Consider the following 18,423-nt stretch of genomic DNA (forward strand, 5'->3'; position numbering starts at 1 on the left):
TGGATCCCTTCAGATCCCTTCGGATCCCCAAGGTCTGCATGCTGGGAGCGAGGGGGCTTGGTCGCGACTTAGCTGCCTTCCAAAGATCTGCCAAGTGCTGCTTCCAAGGACTCCCGAGCCTCCCACCCTGGCAAAGACGGCGAAAACCAACAAAGGCAGCGGAAGGAGGAAGCCGCCGAGGGAGCAGGCGGGCGCGCAGCTGGGTAACGACACTCATTCCTTTATTATCGACTGTTTGTCTGAACAGGGGGGCCTGCAGAGGCCTCGTCCTAGGCCAAGGAGACGGAGGGTCATGTTTATATATATTTCTATTTTACACATGTCCTGCATTGTCATCGGGGGACCGAGGGGCTGCAGCATCGCCGACAGCTGTCCTAACGACCAGAGCAACAGACGTGGGGATTTGGTCCTAAATCGGGCCCTTCCTTTGTCAATCCAGTATTTGATTTGATATATAGAAAGGGTGTATGTGGGAGGGGAGAGAGAGGGGGGAGAGAGGGACAGACAGAGAAACAGCCACCCCCCGACCCTGTCCCCAGCACCCCTTACACTGAGCATGGTGTCCCCGCAGACGTAAACACACACACACACAAATGCGTGCACAGACACGGGACTGACTACACAGTAGGGCTTCCCCTGCCCATCGCACCTCGGGCCCAGCCCTCAGACTGGGGGTGGTGACACTGGGGAGTTTGTGCTATCAGACAGAGGGGGCCGAGTGACCAGACAAGGCAGCTCACGTGCCCAAGAAATGAAGGGGGCGGGGCGGGGGGGTGACAGGCTGCTTTGTCCACAAACAAGAAGGCGCTCAGTGGGAGAGGCCTGGACGTCCCTCTGCCCAGTGCTGGGACACCTGGAGGGGGGGGGGATGGCGCTTCACGCAGCTGCCGCTGGACCTCAGAACACAGTCCTGCATCTGAGTGTCCCCTGGGTGGGGATGCAAAAGAGGACAGCGCTGAGGGCCAGGGGCAGAGGGGCCTTTGTGTTGCCTAGCCTCGGAGTCCAGTAAATACAGCAGGAATGACAGCAGCGTCGGGTTCAACCCTGTGGCAGGGCCCCTCCCGGAACCGCCCCGACAGGAAGGCTCATTTCCTGACAAGAGAATCACCAGCGACTCAGCCCAGGTCACTGCCAGAACTAGATTTCAGGCGGGTCCGTGGGTTCCTGCCTTTACCCCAGTGGCTGACCGCCCCCACCCCCTGCTCCTCATGCAAGGAGACCCCCGAGGTGGGTGTTTCGGAATCCCTACATTGCTTATTATCTCTCCCTGTTACTTCTCTGCCCCTCTACCAAAAAGGAAAAAAATAAAAGTGGAAAACTGATCTCTGTCTCTCTCTAGTTCCGTTTTGGTTCAAATTTACTTATCCCTTGATGTGCCAGGCAGGACGGCCCCGGAAGGGAGAAAGGCAGGCCAGGAGCACTGGCAGCGGCCCGTTGGCATGATGCGGAGGAAGCGTCCGTGTTCGACAGAGCGTGCCCCGTGAGCGGGGGCTCTGGGCAAGGCGGCCAGTGCTGAGGGGGAGAGCAAGCCACGCACAGGGCCAGCTGTGTCCGGCCCTGCGGGGAGAGGACACGGCCCGGGAGCACAGAACTGCAGGTGTGAGAGGGAAGCCGGAAGGAGTGGGGGGCTGGGGGGACCGGAGCCCGGCGGGCCAGTTCCTTGTCGGTGGGAAGAGAGACAAAGGGACCCAGCCCTGGGGCTTCCTCAGCCGGCTGTCCGCGTCATCTGTTTCCCGTCTGTGTCCTGCAGGTCTCCTGGAGGCGGAAGCCGGTGGCTCCCTGTCCCCGCAGGGGTGGACGCTGCAGTTCTTGTGAGAGTGGGAGAGCAGAGCCCGAGAAAGTCCTGGAGAAGGAGGTCGAGAGGCCCCAAGAGGCATCTGGGGCCCAGAATGAGACCCCCATGCGGTTGGCGGGAGCCCCGGCCAGGCCCCCTGCAGGCCTGTTGCTGCCGGGCCGCCTGTGGGAGGCAGGACACGGAGCCCGGACTCTCTCTGCTCAGGCACTGGCCATGTCCTCCTGGGCCAGCTGGCGGTGCTGGAGGTGCGGACTGGGGTGGGGACGGTTGCATCCTGCAGAGGAGGCTGCGCAGGGACCACACGGGCTCAGGTGGGGGGCTGGGCTCCCCGCGGGCTGAGCTCCACGAATAAATAAAGGGAATTAAATAAAGGGGCAGAGGAGGGCGGGCAGGTGGGCGGAGGCGCGCCCACCCAGCCGTGGCCCCTCGCGCGCACACACACACACACATGCACACGCACGCACACACAAGCGGCGGGGAAGAGCGAGGGGGGCTGGCCCCACCCCCAAGTCTGTGGGCCGGGCGGCCTGGCTGAGGGCTTCACTCCTGGTCCAGCACGGCCGTGGGGTGCAGCGCGGCAGCGGCCAGCGAGGCATGTGCCGTCGAGGGCGGAGGCCGCTGCGGACTCTGGCACCTGCGGGGCGGAAGGGGGAGGGTGACCGGAGGCTGGAGGGGAGTGGGTGCGCGGCTCTCCCCTGTCTCCCCAGGAGCCCCTTCCAAACCCGTCCACGCCCCACACCGGCCCCGGCGCCACTGACCAGGATCTTGACTTCCGGACTTTGGACGTGGCGGGCCGCTCCAGAAAGCTGTCCAGCCGCATGAGCCTCTCCATGTGCAGGGCCCGAGGGTCTTGCTCTGGGTCGTGCGAGAATTCCATCTCGAAGATGGCGGGCGGGGACACGTCCAGCTCCAAGAACATGATGTTTTCAGCCTGTGGTCGGGGTGCCACATGAGACAGGGGCGGCGGCCCGGAGGGCCCTGCCTCCTGGGTGCCCGGAAGTGGGATAAGGAAGCAGAGTAGGGTTGGAGCGCTAGCACAGCGGGGAGGGCGTTTGCCTTGCACGCGGCTGACCCGGGTTCGATTCCCAGCATCCCATATGATCCCCTGAGCACCGCCAGGAGTAATTCCTGAGTGCAGAGCCAGGAGTAACCCCTGTGCATCGCCGGGTATGATGCAAAAAAAATAAAAATAAAAGGAAGCAGAGCAGAGGCAGCCCCTTCCCACCTTGCCCCCCACAGTCTGCTGGACCCTCCTGCCCAGTCTCTTACCCGGTACCTGGGGTGGGACCCCATGGCCATGGCGACCCGTGCATACTGACTGATGGGCCGCTTGTAGCCCACGGCGGAGGTTGGCCGCTTCTTCATCTGATTGTTGCTCCTGTGGGCAAGAGGCCGCATGAGCGGGGACACCGAGGAAAAGCTGAAATCCTAAGTGGCTGCCCTATTCAGGGACGCAGGAGGCCCTGCTCGCTGCCGGTTCTGGAATGTTCTTCTCCTGGTTCTAATCCGACTAAAGCTAGGGGCACACAAGGAGATACGGATTTCTCCACGTGGTTTCCGTCCCCCCATTTCCTCCCCCTTAGTAAAGGTGGTGGAGAGGGCCGAAATGGAGATAAGAAATCCGAGCTGAGTTTAGCTTTTGGGGTCCAGATACTACACAATTTTACACGCTATGTAGAGTCATTAATAAGTGACTCCATTTCCTTCATAGGACACAGCTCAAGAAAAAAAGACGGAGAACAGGCCTAACATGCCAGGGTCCCCCAATTCCTAGGCCTAAAGCACTCTTTGACAGAAGCAGACTGGAGGACTCATGTTTCCTGGTTACCTAAACTGCTCACAGGGCAGAGGGAAGCACCGGGACCCTGGGGAGCACAGGGCACTTGCCTTGCATGTGGCTGACCCGTGTTCAATCCCCGGCACCACATATGATCCCCTAAGCCCTGTCAGAGGTGATTCCTGAGCACAGAACCAGGAGTAAATCCTGAGTACAGACAGGTATAAGTCCCCCCAGCCCCCTCAAAAAAGACAATTACTAGCCATCAGGAGAGCCTAGACCTTTAACAATTACAGGCATACCGATCAACGCAATAGAATTTTTTTTTTTTTTTTTGCTTTTTGGGACACACCTGGCGATGCACAAGGGTTACTCCTGGCTCTGCACTCAGGAGTTACTCCTGGCGGTGCTCAGGGGACCATATGGGATGCTGGGATTCGAACCCGGGTCGGCTGCGTACAAGGCAAACGCCCTACCACTGTGCTATCGCTCCAGCCCCTCAACACAATGGAATTAAGAATACAGAAACAAACCTATATATCTATAGTTTTTTGTTTGTTTGTTTTGATTGTGGGGTGCTCAGAGCTCATTCCTGGCTCTGTGCGCAGATTTCACTTCTGATGGGGCTTAGGGAATCATATGGGGTGCAAGGATCGAACCCAGGTCAAGTGCATGCAATGTCAATGCCCTATCTGCTATCCTACCTCTCTGGCCCTGAATAGATGTTTTTCTAAAAAAAGATGTACAAGAGGGAAAAAAAAATGTGAAAAGAGAGAAAAAAAAAAGGTTCAAATGTCTCATTAACACATGCATGTTATTCCTGGTCACTGAGGAACTCCTTCCTGACCCCCTAGCACCGCAGTCAGTGAAGGCAGGACTGCGAGTCCATGAGCTACAGAAGAGTGACAAACGTCCACATGCTTGGGGGCAACAGGGTGCAGCTGCTCTGGGAACAGTCTGGCAGGTCTTCAAAGTGTTAAACGCGCTGTCGGAGTGACAGTACGGCAGGTAGGGCGTCTGCCGTGATCAATTCCTGGCATCCCATCCATGGACACTAGGAGTTCACAACACCCTGAGCACTGCCAGGTATGATTTTTTAAAAAGAAGTGAAAGAGTGGAGGGGGTGTGGAGGCGGTGGGAGTCAGCAGCAGAGGGTCTGATTTGCATGGCTGAGGCCCAAAAACCAACATGCAGTGTAGCGTTACAAATACAAGGCAGCGTTCCACTGAAGAAACTGCAAGCAAGGGGCCAGAGAGCTAGCTCGACAGCTGGAGCGCACGGCTGGCATGCGCTGGGCCTGGGTTCAATCCCCGGCACCGCACAGCTCCCCTCTCCTCTCCCTGAAGCCCCAAGTGATCTCTGGCCACACCACTACCATTTGTGTGTGATCCCAGAGAACCACAACTAAGCAAGTGAGCAACCCTCACATACCACAACAACATGTCAGAGGGAAGGGCTGGGGAGGGGAAGAAACTGCAAACATGTGAACTTGTGTAGGAACCTTCATGGCAGTGATGGCCCAAAAGGGCCAGAGAGATTGTACTGAGGTGAAGGCACTTTCCTTGCCTTAATTGAGGCAAGGATGGTATTGAAGCCAACCCCAATTCCATTCCTGGCACTACAAGTTATTCCCAGGCACTGCCAGGAGTGTCCCCTGAGTATAGACAGAGTAAGCCTTGAGCACTCCTGGGTATGTCCCCCAAACTATAGGAGCAAAAATCACTCAAATGTTTTTTTTTCCTTGCATTTTGGGTCACACCTGGCAATGCACAGGGGTTATTCCTGGCTCTGCACTCAAGAACTACCCCTGTCGGTGCTCAGGGGACCATATGGGATGCTGGGAATCGAACAGCCGCATGCAAGGCAAACACCCTACCGGCTGTGCTATCGCTCCAGCCCCTCAAATGTACTTTGAGTGATGAAGTAACAATAATTCTATCCATATCCACAGAATGGAATGTTACTCAGCAATGAAAAAGGAAGAACAGTCTGAGACATGCTCCAACCTAGAGGACTGATCCCTGGTGGTACTTGGGGGGCCATATGAGGTGCCAGAGATGGAACCAGGGTTGACCACATGCAAACCAAGTGCTGAACCCCTGTACTATTCGGCCTGCTGTGAACATTCTGGACCAGAGACCTGAGCTTAACAGTTTCCCTGGGGCAACATGGCCAGGAATGGAACTGCTGAGTTTGGAGCAGGGGTTTTCAATTTCACCAGATACTGCCAAGGTGGTTTTATCTGCGAAAGCTTCCACTGCTCTGCATCCTAGCCACCGCATGGTACCTCAGGCTTTTTTACTTTCTGCAATTTGATGGTTCTGATAGGTGACTTTTATTATTCCAAACACACACACACACCCACTCCCCCAAAAAAGAAAAGGGGACAGGAAAATAATTTAAAGGTCTGCAGCACATGGTTTGCACATGGAGATCCCAGAGTTCACATCTGGCACGCCACAGGTTCCCAAGTACAAGTGTGGGTGGTCCCTACAGGGAGGGAGGGAAGGAGGGAGGGGAGGAGGGAGGGAAGGAGAGAGGGGAGGAGGGAGGGAAGGAGGGAAGAAGGGAGGGAAGAGGGAGGGAAGAAAGGAGAGAAGGAGGGAGGGAAGGAAGGAAGGAAGGAAGGAAGGAAGAAAGGAAGGAAGGAAGGAAGGAAGGAAGGAAGGAAGGAAGGAAGGAAGGAAGGAGGGAGGGAGAGGAGGAAAGGAGGGAAGAAGGGAGGGAAGAGGGAGGAAAGAAAGAGAAGGAGGGAGGGAAGGAAGAGGGAAGGAGGGAGGGAGGGAGAGAGGGAGGAAAGGAGGGAAGGGAGGGAAGAAGAAGGAGGGAAGAAAGAAGGAAGGAGGGAGGGAAGGAAGGAAGGAAGGAGAGAAGGAGGGAGGGAGAGAGGGAGGAAAGGAAGGAAGGGAGGGAAGAAGAGGGAAGGAAGAGGATAAGGAAGGAGGGAGGGAAGGAAGGAGGGAAGAAGGGAAGGAAGCTGGAGGTGGCTTCAGGGCTGCGTGATGTTCTAGACACAGGAACCCAGGTCTGATCCCCAATGCAGCAGTCCCCAAAACCACAGGGTGGGGGAGGGGGAGAGAAAAAAAAAAGAAAGAAAATTGGACAATTGTTTTCACAGTTGTTGAGAGTGGCCCCTTAGAGCTGTGACGAGGGGGGACGGTACCTGGCAGGTCTTCTGGGACCCCCCTCCCCATCTCCCCGGAAGTGCTGAGATTCACCAAGAAGGCTTCACACAGGACAGCTGACAAGGGTTTTTTCGGCTGCTAATTCCAAGTTATGAGACAAAAGAGCGATGAAAAAAAGCCCAGAGGCAGACAGACAGCAGAGAAGAAACAGGCCGAGTCCCTCACGCGGCGAGGACAGCCTGTCCTTGAGGGAGGAACAGGCCTGGCAGAGAACAGAACAGTTCCTGCCGTCTGTGGCACAGGGAAGAAACCCGCCCTCGCCCCCAGCCGCGCCTCCCGGGGCGCTGCCACGCTGCGGGGTCCCTGCCCACCCGCTCACGGGTGAAAACAAGCAGGAGGCTGCCCTGGGGAGCCTGGGGCGGGAGGGGGCCACAAAATGAGTCAGACAGGGAGGTGAGTCTAGACCGCCTGTTCGGGCCACACCACAGCCAGATGCGGAGACGGAAGCGCACAGGAATGAATGAAGGGGCAGCGGAGCGTTGGCCTCGTTTGCGGGTATGACCCCCGGCGCCCCCTGAACACCGCCAGGAGTGATTCCCGAGTGAAGAGCCAGGAGGAAGCCCCGAGCATCACGGGGTGTAGCCCGAACACAACAACAATGACAGCAATTTTTTTTTTCTTTTTAAATAAAAAGAAATGGTCTGTTGGGCCCAATTAGCAAGAGCCTCGAAACCCCCGACACTCTGGGTGACGGTGCCCTGCTCCTGGGAGGACGCTGGGGGCCAGCCAAGGTGGCTGCGGGGCCCTGGGAACTGGCATGGCTGGCCGAGCGGGGAGAGTTGGCAGGCGGGCCTGGTCAGGGTGCCAGGGCTATTCTGGGTGGCGTGCAGAAAGCAGGGTGGGGGGAGGGGAGTCTGTCACAGGGACACAAAGGTCCCATCTACACCCCCTTGTGCCCGGCCCCCTTGGCTGTGGGATCCCGGCGGCCCGAGCCAGCGAGTCGGGCTGACGTGCAGAGAGAGGCTGGTTCCGCCCAACCCACCCGCCAGGGCCACACTGGGCCCCTGGAGCCAGGCCGCCAGGACACAGCACCCTGTTTCCCCCAGTCAGCTCCTCTCTGCTGCCTCACGGCTCCCACCAGGCTGGGAACGCTCTCTGCTCCCTCCCGCCCCGGGTTCCAGTTATCTCCCAGACCTGCGACTTTCTAGGGACACAGCCCAGAGCCCAGCGCCTTCTCCCGCGGTGAACACTGGCAGTGACCCGCGACTCTCTAACCTGATTCTACTCGTAGCAAAGACGCCCCATCTTGATTTTTTTGTTTTTGTTTTTTGGTTTTGGTTTTTGGGTCACAACCGGCGATGCACAGGGGTTACTCCTGGCTCTGCACTCAGGAATTACTCCTGGCGATGCTCAGGGGACCATATGGGATGCTGGGATTCGAACCCGGGTCGGCCGCGTGCAAGGCAAACGCCCTACCCGCTGTGCTATCGCTCCAGCCCCAAGACGCCCCATCTTTAGCCCCGGGGGGCGAGGGGAGTGGGCACGGGGAGTTGAAAGTCAAAATATCTGGGGGGCACCCCCCTCAACTCTTCTCCAAACGTTCTTTCTTGAACATGTTTCTCTCTGTCTGTCGCCCCCTCAGATTTCCCTACATAAAACTATATGTTTTATATATATAAATATATATATAACTATATGTGTATATATATATGTATATATACACATATATATGCACTTCCTTCCCAAATAAACCTAAATCGAAGCTCAGGGGCTGGAGCCCTGGGTTCGAGTTTCAGCACACAGGGTCCCTGTGAAACCCCTTCCCCAACCCCACTCATGCAATGTCTCTGAGCACCACCAGGTGTGGCCCCCAAACAGAAACAAAACATAAATGGAGGGGGGAGGGTTATACGGGGACATTGGTGGTGGAGAATGCACTGGTGAAGGGACGGGTGTTTGATCAAACAGGAAAGCTTGTAACTGTATCTCATGGTGATTCAATAAAAATAAATAAGGGGCTGGAGAAATAGCTCAGCAGGTAGGGCATTTGCCTTGCACTCGGCCGAACCGGGTTCGATTCCCAGCATCCCATATGGTCCCCTGAGCACCGCCAGGGGTGATTCCTGAGTGCAGAGCCAGGAGTGACCCCTGTGCATCGCTGGGTGTGACCCAAAAAGCAAAAAAAAAAAAAAAAAAAAAGGAATAAAAATAAATAAATAAATATAAATAAACCCAAAATCAAGGGGCTGGAGAATAGCACAGCAGGGAGGGCATTTGCCTTGCACACAGCTGACCTTGGCTCCCTCCCTGGCATCCCATAGGGTCCCCCAAGCCTGCCAGGAGTGACCCCCAAGAACAGAGCCTGGAGTGAGCGCTGAACACCTCCAGGTGTGGTCCAACCCTACAAAAAAAAAAATCAAGTTCTAAAACTAAACACCCACCTCTGGGTACCATGGTCTCAGGGGTGCTCACAGGGGTGCCACCCACCTAGGATTTCCTTTCAACTTCACCGGTCCTGCAGAGGACTGCACCCCCGGCCCTCCAGGTGAGGAAACGGGCGTGGGGAGGTTCAAACCTTCCAGAGCCACAGGAAGTGGCAGAGCAGCGACTCCACAGAGTAACAACTTAGAAGTTCCCCATCCGGAGCCCAGTTTCGAGGACCACAGAAGAGCGTCTGCTTCCAAAGTATGAGGCCCTGGGTTTGGTCCCAGCAGTCCCCTAAACTAGAAACCACACAAAACCAAGTCCCGGCTCTCAGTATGGTACCTGGATGCCAAAGAAAAGAACCTTGGTGGCTTTAGTTAAGATCAAACAGTGAGGGGCTGGAGCGATAGCACAGCGGGTAGGGCGTTTGCCTCGCATGCAGCCGACCCGGGTTCGATTCCCAGCATCCCATATGGTCCCCTGAGCACCGGCAGGAGTAATTCCTGAGTGCATGAGCCTGAAGTAACCCCTGAGCATCGCTGGGTATGATCCAAAAAGAAAAAAAAAATCAAACAGTGAAAGTTACAAAAAGAAACTTGTGAACCATGAACTCGGGCACTGTCAGATACACAACCTGCACGCAAAACAGTACGAACACAAACAGTCAACACAAATGGTCTTATCAGAAGAGATCAACAGTAAAATGGTCACTTGTAGAATATCTATTGTGGAGCCAGAATGACAGTACAGCGGCTAAGATGTTTGCCTTGCATGCGGCCAATCCAGAATCAATCCCCGGCACCCCAACTGGTCCCCCAAGCCCCACCAGGAGTGATTCCCCAAGCACAGAGCCAGGAATAAGCCCTGAGCACAACTGCAAGTGGTCCAAAAACCAACAGAACCAACAAAATAACTATTGCTGAAGCTGTATGCAAAAATGTGTTCAGGGGGTTACTCCAGCTCTGTGTTTGGGGGGTGTTCCTAGAGGCATTCAGGGGACCACATGGTGCCAGGGATTGAACCAGGTTCTCCCCCATGCAGTGAATGCACTCATCTGTCCACTGAGCATCTCTCTAGTCATTAATAATTAAAGAAATAAAGCCATTTTGGTTTTTGGGATGCTGGGAACGGAACCTAGGTTGGCCTCCTGCAAGGCAAAGCGTCCTACCTGCTATGCTATCTCTGACCCATCTCCTTTTTTTAAAAAAAATTTTTTTGGTCACAGCGATGCTCAGGGGTTACTCCGGCTCTGTGATCAGGAATTACTCCTGGTGGTGCTTGGAGGACCATATAGGATGCCGGGGATCGAACCCAGGTCGGCCACGTGCAAGGCAAACGCCCTACCCACTGTGCTATCTCTCCAGCCTCCCCCCCCCTTTTTTTTTTGCTTTGGGACCATACTTGACAGTTCTCAGATTTACCACTTGCTCTGTGCTCAGGGGTCTCTCCTGGTGGGGCACAGGGGACCACATGTGGTGCCAGGGACCAAACCGGAGTTGGTCGCATGCAAGGTTCGCGCCTTAGCCCTGTACTCTGTCTCTCCTGCCCCTTAAAGTCACCTGCATGTGGTTCCTGATGGAGGAGGCACCTTACCTGTAGTCTGGCAGAGGCTAGACTTGTCGGGATTTCCTTCCAACAGGGCTTTTTCCCGCGGCCTTCAAGCCGCCTCCCGCATTCTCATCCCCAGAAGACCATGGGCCGAAGCAAGCCATGGACTCCACGGTGGAATCAAACCCCCGCAGCGAGGCTCTGATGAGCGAGGTGTGCCGTGGGAGGTGGAGCAAGTTAGGTGACAGAGAGTGGGACTCAATGCTGAGAAAAAGCATGGTGTCGGGGCTGGAGCGATAGCACAGCGGGTAGGGCATTTGCCTTGCACACGGCCGACCCGGGTTCGAATCCCAGCATCCCATATGGTCCCCTGAGCACCGCCAGGGTAATTCCTGAGTGCAGAGCCAGGAGTAACCCCTGTGCATCGCTGGGTGTGACCCCCCCCAAAAAAAAAAAGCATGGTGTCACAGCCTGGGACCCCAAGGGCCCAGGAAATTGGGGGCCAAACCCAAGAGTGCTCAGGTCTTAAGTGCTTAGGGATCATGCCTGACAGTGCTCGGGAGTCTGCACTCTGGGATCCCTTAGTCTCGGGCTCTGACTGTGATGTGAGGGGCAGGGCCTTAGAGTCCTGGGCTGGCAACCCCTGTACCATGCGGCCGCTCTTGGATCCTGGACGGCGTGAAAATTACAACTACGGAGGAATTATTTCTACTCTATTTTCCTTTTCTGGAGGGGGGTCCATACCTAGCTGTGCCCAGGGCTTCCTCCCAGCTCTGTGCTCTGGGATCACGCCCCGTGGTGCCCAGGGGACTTGTATGTGGTACTGGGGATCAAACCTGGGTGAGCCACGTGCTAAGTAAACAGTATCCTGGTACTCTATCTCTCTTGTCTAATTTCTATTTAATCCTTTTTTTTTTTTGAGGCAAAATAGTTTTGCTTTTTTTTTTTTAAAAGAAATTTATAAGAGAAGGGTGAGAAGAGAGAGATAGAAATGCATATTCAAGAGAGAGCACCGGGGCTGAAGACAGGGTACCTGTCTTGCACACAGCCAACTCAAATTCGATCCCCGGGACCCCACATAGTCCTCCAAGCCCCACCAGGAATGACCCCTGAATGCAGAGCCAGGAGTAAGCTGAGCACGGCTGGTTTGGCCCACAAACCAAAAACAAGCAAACAGGCAAGCAAGCAGGAGTTGGAGCAAACAGGCAAAGCAGGTAGGATGTGAGCCTTGTATGTGGCTGCCCTGGGTTCACTCCCCAGCATCCCACACGGTCCCCTGAGCACTACAGGAATGATCCCTGAGCACAGAGCCAGGAGTAACCTTTGAGCATCAACTGTGTTTGGCCATGCCTACCCCATAAAAAGAACAGAGCTTCTGCAGAGTGGGGAAAAAAAAAAAAGCCTTTCTACTTAATTTTAACCACAAACGGCTACTTAAAGAAAGAAATGAGGGGACAGGTTTAGGGAGATGCTCGTAGGGAGATTCCTGCATGCAGGAGGAATCGGTCTGGTCCCAAGTATCACCAGGAGAGAGCCCCTGAGCACAGAGACCAAAAAAGCCTTCATGGGGGCTGGAGCAATAGCACAGCGGGTAGGGCGTTTGCCTTGCACACAGCCGACCCAGGTTCGATACCCAGCATCCCATATGGTCCCCTGAGCACCGCCAGGGGTAATTCCTGAGTGCAGGAGCCAGGAGTAACCCCTGTGCATCGCCGGGTGTGACCCAAAAAAAGCAAAAAAAAAAAAAAAACCTTTCAAAGAGTAAAAATCAAAAAAAATTCACAAACTTAACACTGTGTTAAGGTTCTCCCAGCAGGGGAATTTCTTTCTCTTCTCCTTTTCAATAAACTTTCTGTTGCTTAAGAGAAAAACTTGTAACAGTAGTTCAGAATGGCGTATAGTTGATACCTAGCATTTATTAATAAGTCTCTCTGAAGTCATTTGTTTTATGGATTTCCTTCCTCCCTCACCAGGGCTTAAACCCAGGGCTTCCACATGTGACACATGGGCCAATGGGCGCGTCCCAGCCTCACTGCTCCTGGGAGGTTGAGCCTGAGAACCTTTAATCACTGTTTCTGTCATTTGCATCTGATACGCAGAGAACATCAGCAAGTCATAATTATCTTCATACCTTTTATCCTTTGTAGATATATAAAATATATGCTCTGGATATACTATGTAGAAAATAGCACGGTTATGTTGTGCATAGGCCTTTCTGCTGCTTTGGGGGGCAAACCTGGTGCTTAGGGGGGGTGTCAGCGGTGTTCAGGGGAGCATGCGCACTCAGCCCTTCGAGCCATTTCCCTGTGAACATACGTGTGGGGAAAGCTTGTGGCGGCATCTGGGTCTGCCCAGAACTGCTTCCTAAGGCCCCCGGGTACAGGAACTTGAGCACAGGTGCCACCTCTGGGTGGGTGATTTCTTTTGGGGTCTTGTGGCTCAGGGGATCTAACCCAGAGCCTCGGGCCTGCAAGGCTGGCACGCTACCAGAGTTACATCCCTGGCCAGAGATTGTTTTTTGGGTTTGTTTTTAAAGTGATTACGGCCAGATAGTACATGGGTAAGGATGCGGCCAAACTGGGTTCGAGCCCCAGCACTGCAGAGGATGCTCTGAGCACCGCCAGGAGTGATCCCTGAGCACAGGGTGACCAGGAGCAAGCCCCGAATGCTGCCATGTGGGGCTCCAAACCCCAAAAATAAATAGTGATTATGGGACCGGAGAGATAGCGCAACAGCAGGAGCACACGCTCCATCTACAGGAGACTTGGGTTCGAGCCCCAGCACCTCACGGTTCCCTAGCACCATTGGGAGTGAGCCTCAAGCACTAACCAGGAACAGTCCCTAAGCACTGCCAGATGTGACCCCTCACCCCCCGCAAAAAAGAAAAAGAAAACGGATTGTGGTATGTACTCTAAAAATTATTCCTAGGGGCTGGAGAGAGGACAGCGGGCAGGGCATTTGCCTTGTACACAGTTGACTCAGGTTCAATCCCTGGCACTCCATGTGGGTCCCCAAGCCAGGCCAGGAGTGAGCCCTGAGTACAGAGGCAGGAGTAAGCTCTGAGCAGGACGGGGCTAATAAAACAAAACAAAATAGGGTTGGCTCTAAAACAAAGTATTTCTAGTGTACGTAAACATTTTTACTTGTTAGTATTTGGGTCTTCTCATAGACCCAGCTAGCCCAGGACCTATCCTCCTTATCTCTATATTTCACTTGGTTGTTTATAAGAGCAACATACTTTCATTTTCCCCTCCTTGTTGGGGATCCCATTCATTCCTCTCCACAGTGATGATGAACTGGGGCAATACCACAGCGGGTAGGGTGTTTGCCTTGCACTCGGCCGACCAGGGTTCGATTCCTCCATCCCTCTTGGAGAGCCCGGCACGCTACCGAGAGTATCCCGCCCTCACAGCAGAGCCTGGCAAGTTACTTGTGGCATATTCAATATGCCAAAAACAGTAACAACAAGTCTCACAATGGAGACGTTACTGGTGCCCGCTTGAGCAAATCGACGAACAACAGGACGACAGTGCTACAGTTTTTGGATTTGGGGCCACACCCAGCAGTGTGCAGGGGTTCCTCTCCATGTGCTCAGAGAATCATGCGGTGCCCTGGATCAAAACCAGGCTTCACACACGCAAAGCATGCGCTCTAGCCCTCCGCCTCCGAGCCAACTCCTGGGCCCCTCTAGTGACCCCTTTAACAGACTTCTTCTCATTTGCAAAAACTAACAGTGGATTTCAGTGTCTGAAAACTACTATATTTTTCCAAAAAAAAAAAAACCCAAACAAAACCAAGTTATTGAAAGGTAATTCATTAAAAAGGAAGAAAAAAAAATTTGAAAGCAGGGGTTGGAGAGAGTACAAGCTTTGCAAGGAGGAGACCCAGGTTCAATCCCTGGTACCCCATGGGTTGCCCAAGCACCACTGGGAGTGACCCCTGAGCACCAGGCCAGGAGGAGTCTCTCAGCACCACTGGGTATGGCACCGAAGACAAAATGACATGCCCTAAGATGAGTTCTTAGAAAAAGTAGAGGGCCAGAGCGATAGCACAGCGGGTAGGGCGTTTGCCTTGCACGCGGCTGACCCGGGTTCGATCCCCGGCATCCCATATGGTCCCCCAAGCACTGCCAGGAGTAATTTCTGAGTGCAAAGCCAGGAGTAACCCCTGAGCATCGCTGGGTGTGACCCAAAAAGCAAAAAAAAAAAAAAAAAAAAAGTAGAAACACATGAAGGACATTCAGGACACTTCCGTCCTACGCTCGTCTGAGCTTCAGCCAGGGCTCAGCTCCCGAGCACTGAGTTCAGAGTGCGGGAGGCGGGGCCAAATCGAGTGGCTCTGAAGCAGGAAATGGCAAAACTTTCACTCCAGCTCCCCGAGGGCTCCAGACTAAAGGAACTAAGAGGCCTGCAGATGAGAAGCCACGGTGCCCGGGGAGGGAAGGCGCTGCTGTGGACGGACAGCTGGCTCAGAGGGAGAACTGTCCACACGACAGAACTGTGTCACGCACATGAGCCCTCGCGTCTGATCCTTGAACCGTGGTTACATAAGAGGATGTCCTCATTCTGAGGCAATACAGCGAAAGGTCAGCCTATCTGCGACTCAATTACCAATGAGCTGAGGACTAATAAAGCACGAGGCAGCAGGAACACAGCGAGACCTGGGCTGGGCAAGTGGCCCCATGTAGGTGCCCTGCCCGGAAGGGCCTGGCTTTGATTCTCCACACTGCATTCTCCCCTGAGCCCCACTGCTGCCGGGTACTGCCCACACCCCACAAAGAAACAAAACCTCAAGAACAACACCTGGGGGGGGGGGGCTGGAGCGATAGCACAGCGGGTAGGGCATTTGCCTTGCATGCGGCCGACCCAGGTTCGAATCCCAGCATCCCATATGGTCCCTTGAGCACCGCTAGGGGTAATTCCTGAGCGTAGAGCCAGAAATGATCCCTGTGCATCGCCGGGGTGTGACCCAAAAAGCAAAAACACACACACACACAAAAAAACAACTCGGGGCTGGAGCAATAGCACAGCGGGTAGGGCGTTTGTCTTGCATGTGGCCGACCCAGGTTCGAATCCCAGCATCCCATATGGTCCCCTGAGCACCACCAGGAGTAATTCCTGAGTGCAGAGCCAGGAGTAACCCCTGTGCATCGCTAGGTGTGACCCAAAAAGCGGAGGGGAAAAAAAAAACTCTTCCCCCAAAAAATATACAGTAACAATTGGTAAAATTTGATGAAGTATATATCTGAATTCTTTGTGTTCTTAACATTTTGAATTATTGAGAACAGAAGAGACAGTGGGTCCAAAAAGCTTGCTTTTGCATGAGGCTTGATCCCCAGAACCTCATATGGTCCCCTGAGCCCTGCCAGGAGTTACTCAGGAATTACTCCTGGCGGTGCTCAGGGGACCATATGGGATGCTGGGATTCGAACCCAGGTCGGCCACGTGCAAGGCAAACGCCCTACCCGCTGTGCTATCGCTCCAGCCCCAAAATTTATTTTTATTTTGTAATATTTTTTGACCCAGAGTCACTGTCACTGTCATCCCATTGCTCATCAATTTGTTTGAGCGGGCACCAGTAACGTCTCACATTGTGAGACTTATTGTTACTGTTTTTGGCATATCGAATATGCCACGGGTAGCTTGCCAGACTCTGCCATGGGGGCGAGATACTCTCAGTAGCTTGCCGGGCTCTCTGAGAGGGGCAGAGGAATTGAACCAGGTCGGCCGCATACAAGGTGAACACCCTAACCGCTGTGCTATCGCTTCAGCCCCGAAATTTATTTTTATTTCGTAATATTTTTTAATTTTGGGGGGGGTTAGGGTCACACCCAGTGGTGCTCAGGGATCATACATGGTGCCAGGGATCAAGACTCAGGTAAGTGCCCTTCCCCACTGCACTCTCGTTCTGGCCCAGGGATTTTATTTTCTTTTACAGGAATTTATTTTACTTTTTGTGTGGTGTGGGGAGCCGAACCCAGTGCCTCACATATGCAAAGCATGTGCTCTGCTAGGTTCCTGGCCTCCAGACTTTCCATTTAGGGACAGTGGGCTGGGTGAAGGAATGAATGAGCTGGGCTGAATCACCTGCCGCTGGGTGAAGGAATGAATGAGCTGGGCTGAACCTGCCGGGCTTGAAAACCCAGACCTGCTTTCCAGAGGCACCAGCAGAGGGAGCCGCAGGCCCAGCCAAGGCGCCAGCGTCCCTCAGGGCCAGGGGGAGGAAACAGGTGGAAACGCTGACTCACGAGTGCGCGGGGCTGGAAGGCTGACTCACACCCCGGCCATATCCTGCTCTACGTTCCCCTCGGACCTGGGCGCTTCCGCCCCTTCGCCATGTGTCTACGGAGTCGTCCACCTCAAGCGTTGCTGGTCTGGGCACCGGACATACCTGACTGGCCGAATGGCAGCACTCGCGGGCCTGCCTGGGGGCTGGGAGGCTCTTCTGCCTTTCTCATTTATTCTTCTTACTGTGGGCCATGCTCGATGGTGTGAGCAAACTCAGGACTTACTCCTGGCTCTAGGCTCACTATATGGGGCGCCGGGGATCGAATCCGGGACGGCCGAATGCACGGCAAACACCTTGCCATCTGTACTAATCTCTCCAGCCCCTTGTCTTTTTTCTGTTTTTTAAGTCACTCCCACCAGTGCCCAGGGGCTGCTCCTGGCCTGTGCTTGGGGGGAACATTTCCTACGGTGCTGGGGGCTAGGAGGTACTGGGGCTCAGCCCAGGCCTCCTGCAGGCAAAGCACACTCCACCCTACTGAACGCTCTTTTAGGGTGATTCTTTTTTCTTTTTTGGGTCATACCCGGCGATGTACAGGGGTTACTCCTGGCTCATGCACTCAGGAATCACCCCTGGCGGTGCTCAGGGGACCATATGGGATGCTGGGAATCGAACCAGGTCGGCCCTGTGCAAGGCAAATGCCCCACCCGCTGTGCTATTGCTCCAGCCCCTAGGGTGATTTTTTTTTTACATCTCAGGCTAACCTTTATAAAAAAAGAAAAAATCTTTTTTTGTTGTTGGGGAGGGGGTCACACCCAGTGATGCTCAGGGGTTACTCCTGGCTTTGCACTCAGGAATTATTCCTGGTGGTGCTCGGGGGACCATATGGGATGCTGGGAATCGAACCCGGGTCAGTCATGTGCAAGGCAAACGCCCTACGCACTGTGCTGTTACTCTAGCACCAAGAAAAAAATCTTTTTGTCTGAACACTCTTCCTTCCTGCAAAACCCTACATTGCCTCCTGAGCACCCCTTCCCCCATCTATTGGAACCCTGGCGTAAAGGTGAAACTGAGGCCCTAAAGGAAGAGAACTACCTCGTAGAAAATCTCCTCTTGATTAAAACTCAACATTGGGATACTCCCCTGGGTAAAATCAGCTTAGATCGATTTATGAGAGCTTGTAAACATGCAACCAAGCAGGACAGATTACCTTGCTAGATTACCGTGAATTCAGTGCTATACTTTTTTGGTGTTTGTTCTTTTGGTTTGGGGGCCACACCCAGTAACGCATGGGGCTAAGTCCCAGCTCTGTGCTCAGGATCGTTCCTGGTAGTGCTCAGGGGCCCATCAGGGACTGAACCTGCATCGCCTTAGACCGTACTGTCCTCCAGCTCCTTCAGTGCCGTAACATTAAAGGTCCTGCCCACCCCAAGGTCACAGCGATGAAGATATCCCAGCCCCGTACTTAACGTGAACACTGACTCATAGAAAATGGTCCTAGAAATGGGAATCAGTGGGCAGGGTGATGC

The 18,423-nt window shown here is 54.2% G+C and overlaps 1 protein-coding gene across 1 annotated transcript in view; it reads right to left on the reverse strand.

Annotated features, from left to right (window-relative positions):
* Positions 1-204: 204 nt before the first annotated feature.
* KIF3C (kinesin family member 3C) overlaps positions 205-18,423 on the reverse strand; it is a 46,739-nt gene continuing 28,520 nt past the window's right edge. Inside the window, exons 6-8 of the mRNA XM_004618951.3 lie at positions 3,065-3,173; positions 2,554-2,726; positions 205-2,429 (exon numbers count right to left, since the gene is read on the reverse strand). Of these exons, the coding sequence (XP_004619008.1) occupies positions 2,336-2,429; positions 2,554-2,726; positions 3,065-3,173 (376 nt within the window). The 3' untranslated portion in view covers positions 205-2,335. The remainder of the gene's footprint in view (positions 2,430-2,553; positions 2,727-3,064; positions 3,174-18,423) is intronic.

The sequence above is a fragment of the Sorex araneus genome, chromosome X (assembly GCF_027595985.1).
Source record: "Sorex araneus isolate mSorAra2 chromosome X, mSorAra2.pri, whole genome shotgun sequence".
In the NCBI taxonomy this organism is placed as follows: Eukaryota; Metazoa; Chordata; class Mammalia; order Eulipotyphla; family Soricidae; genus Sorex; species Sorex araneus.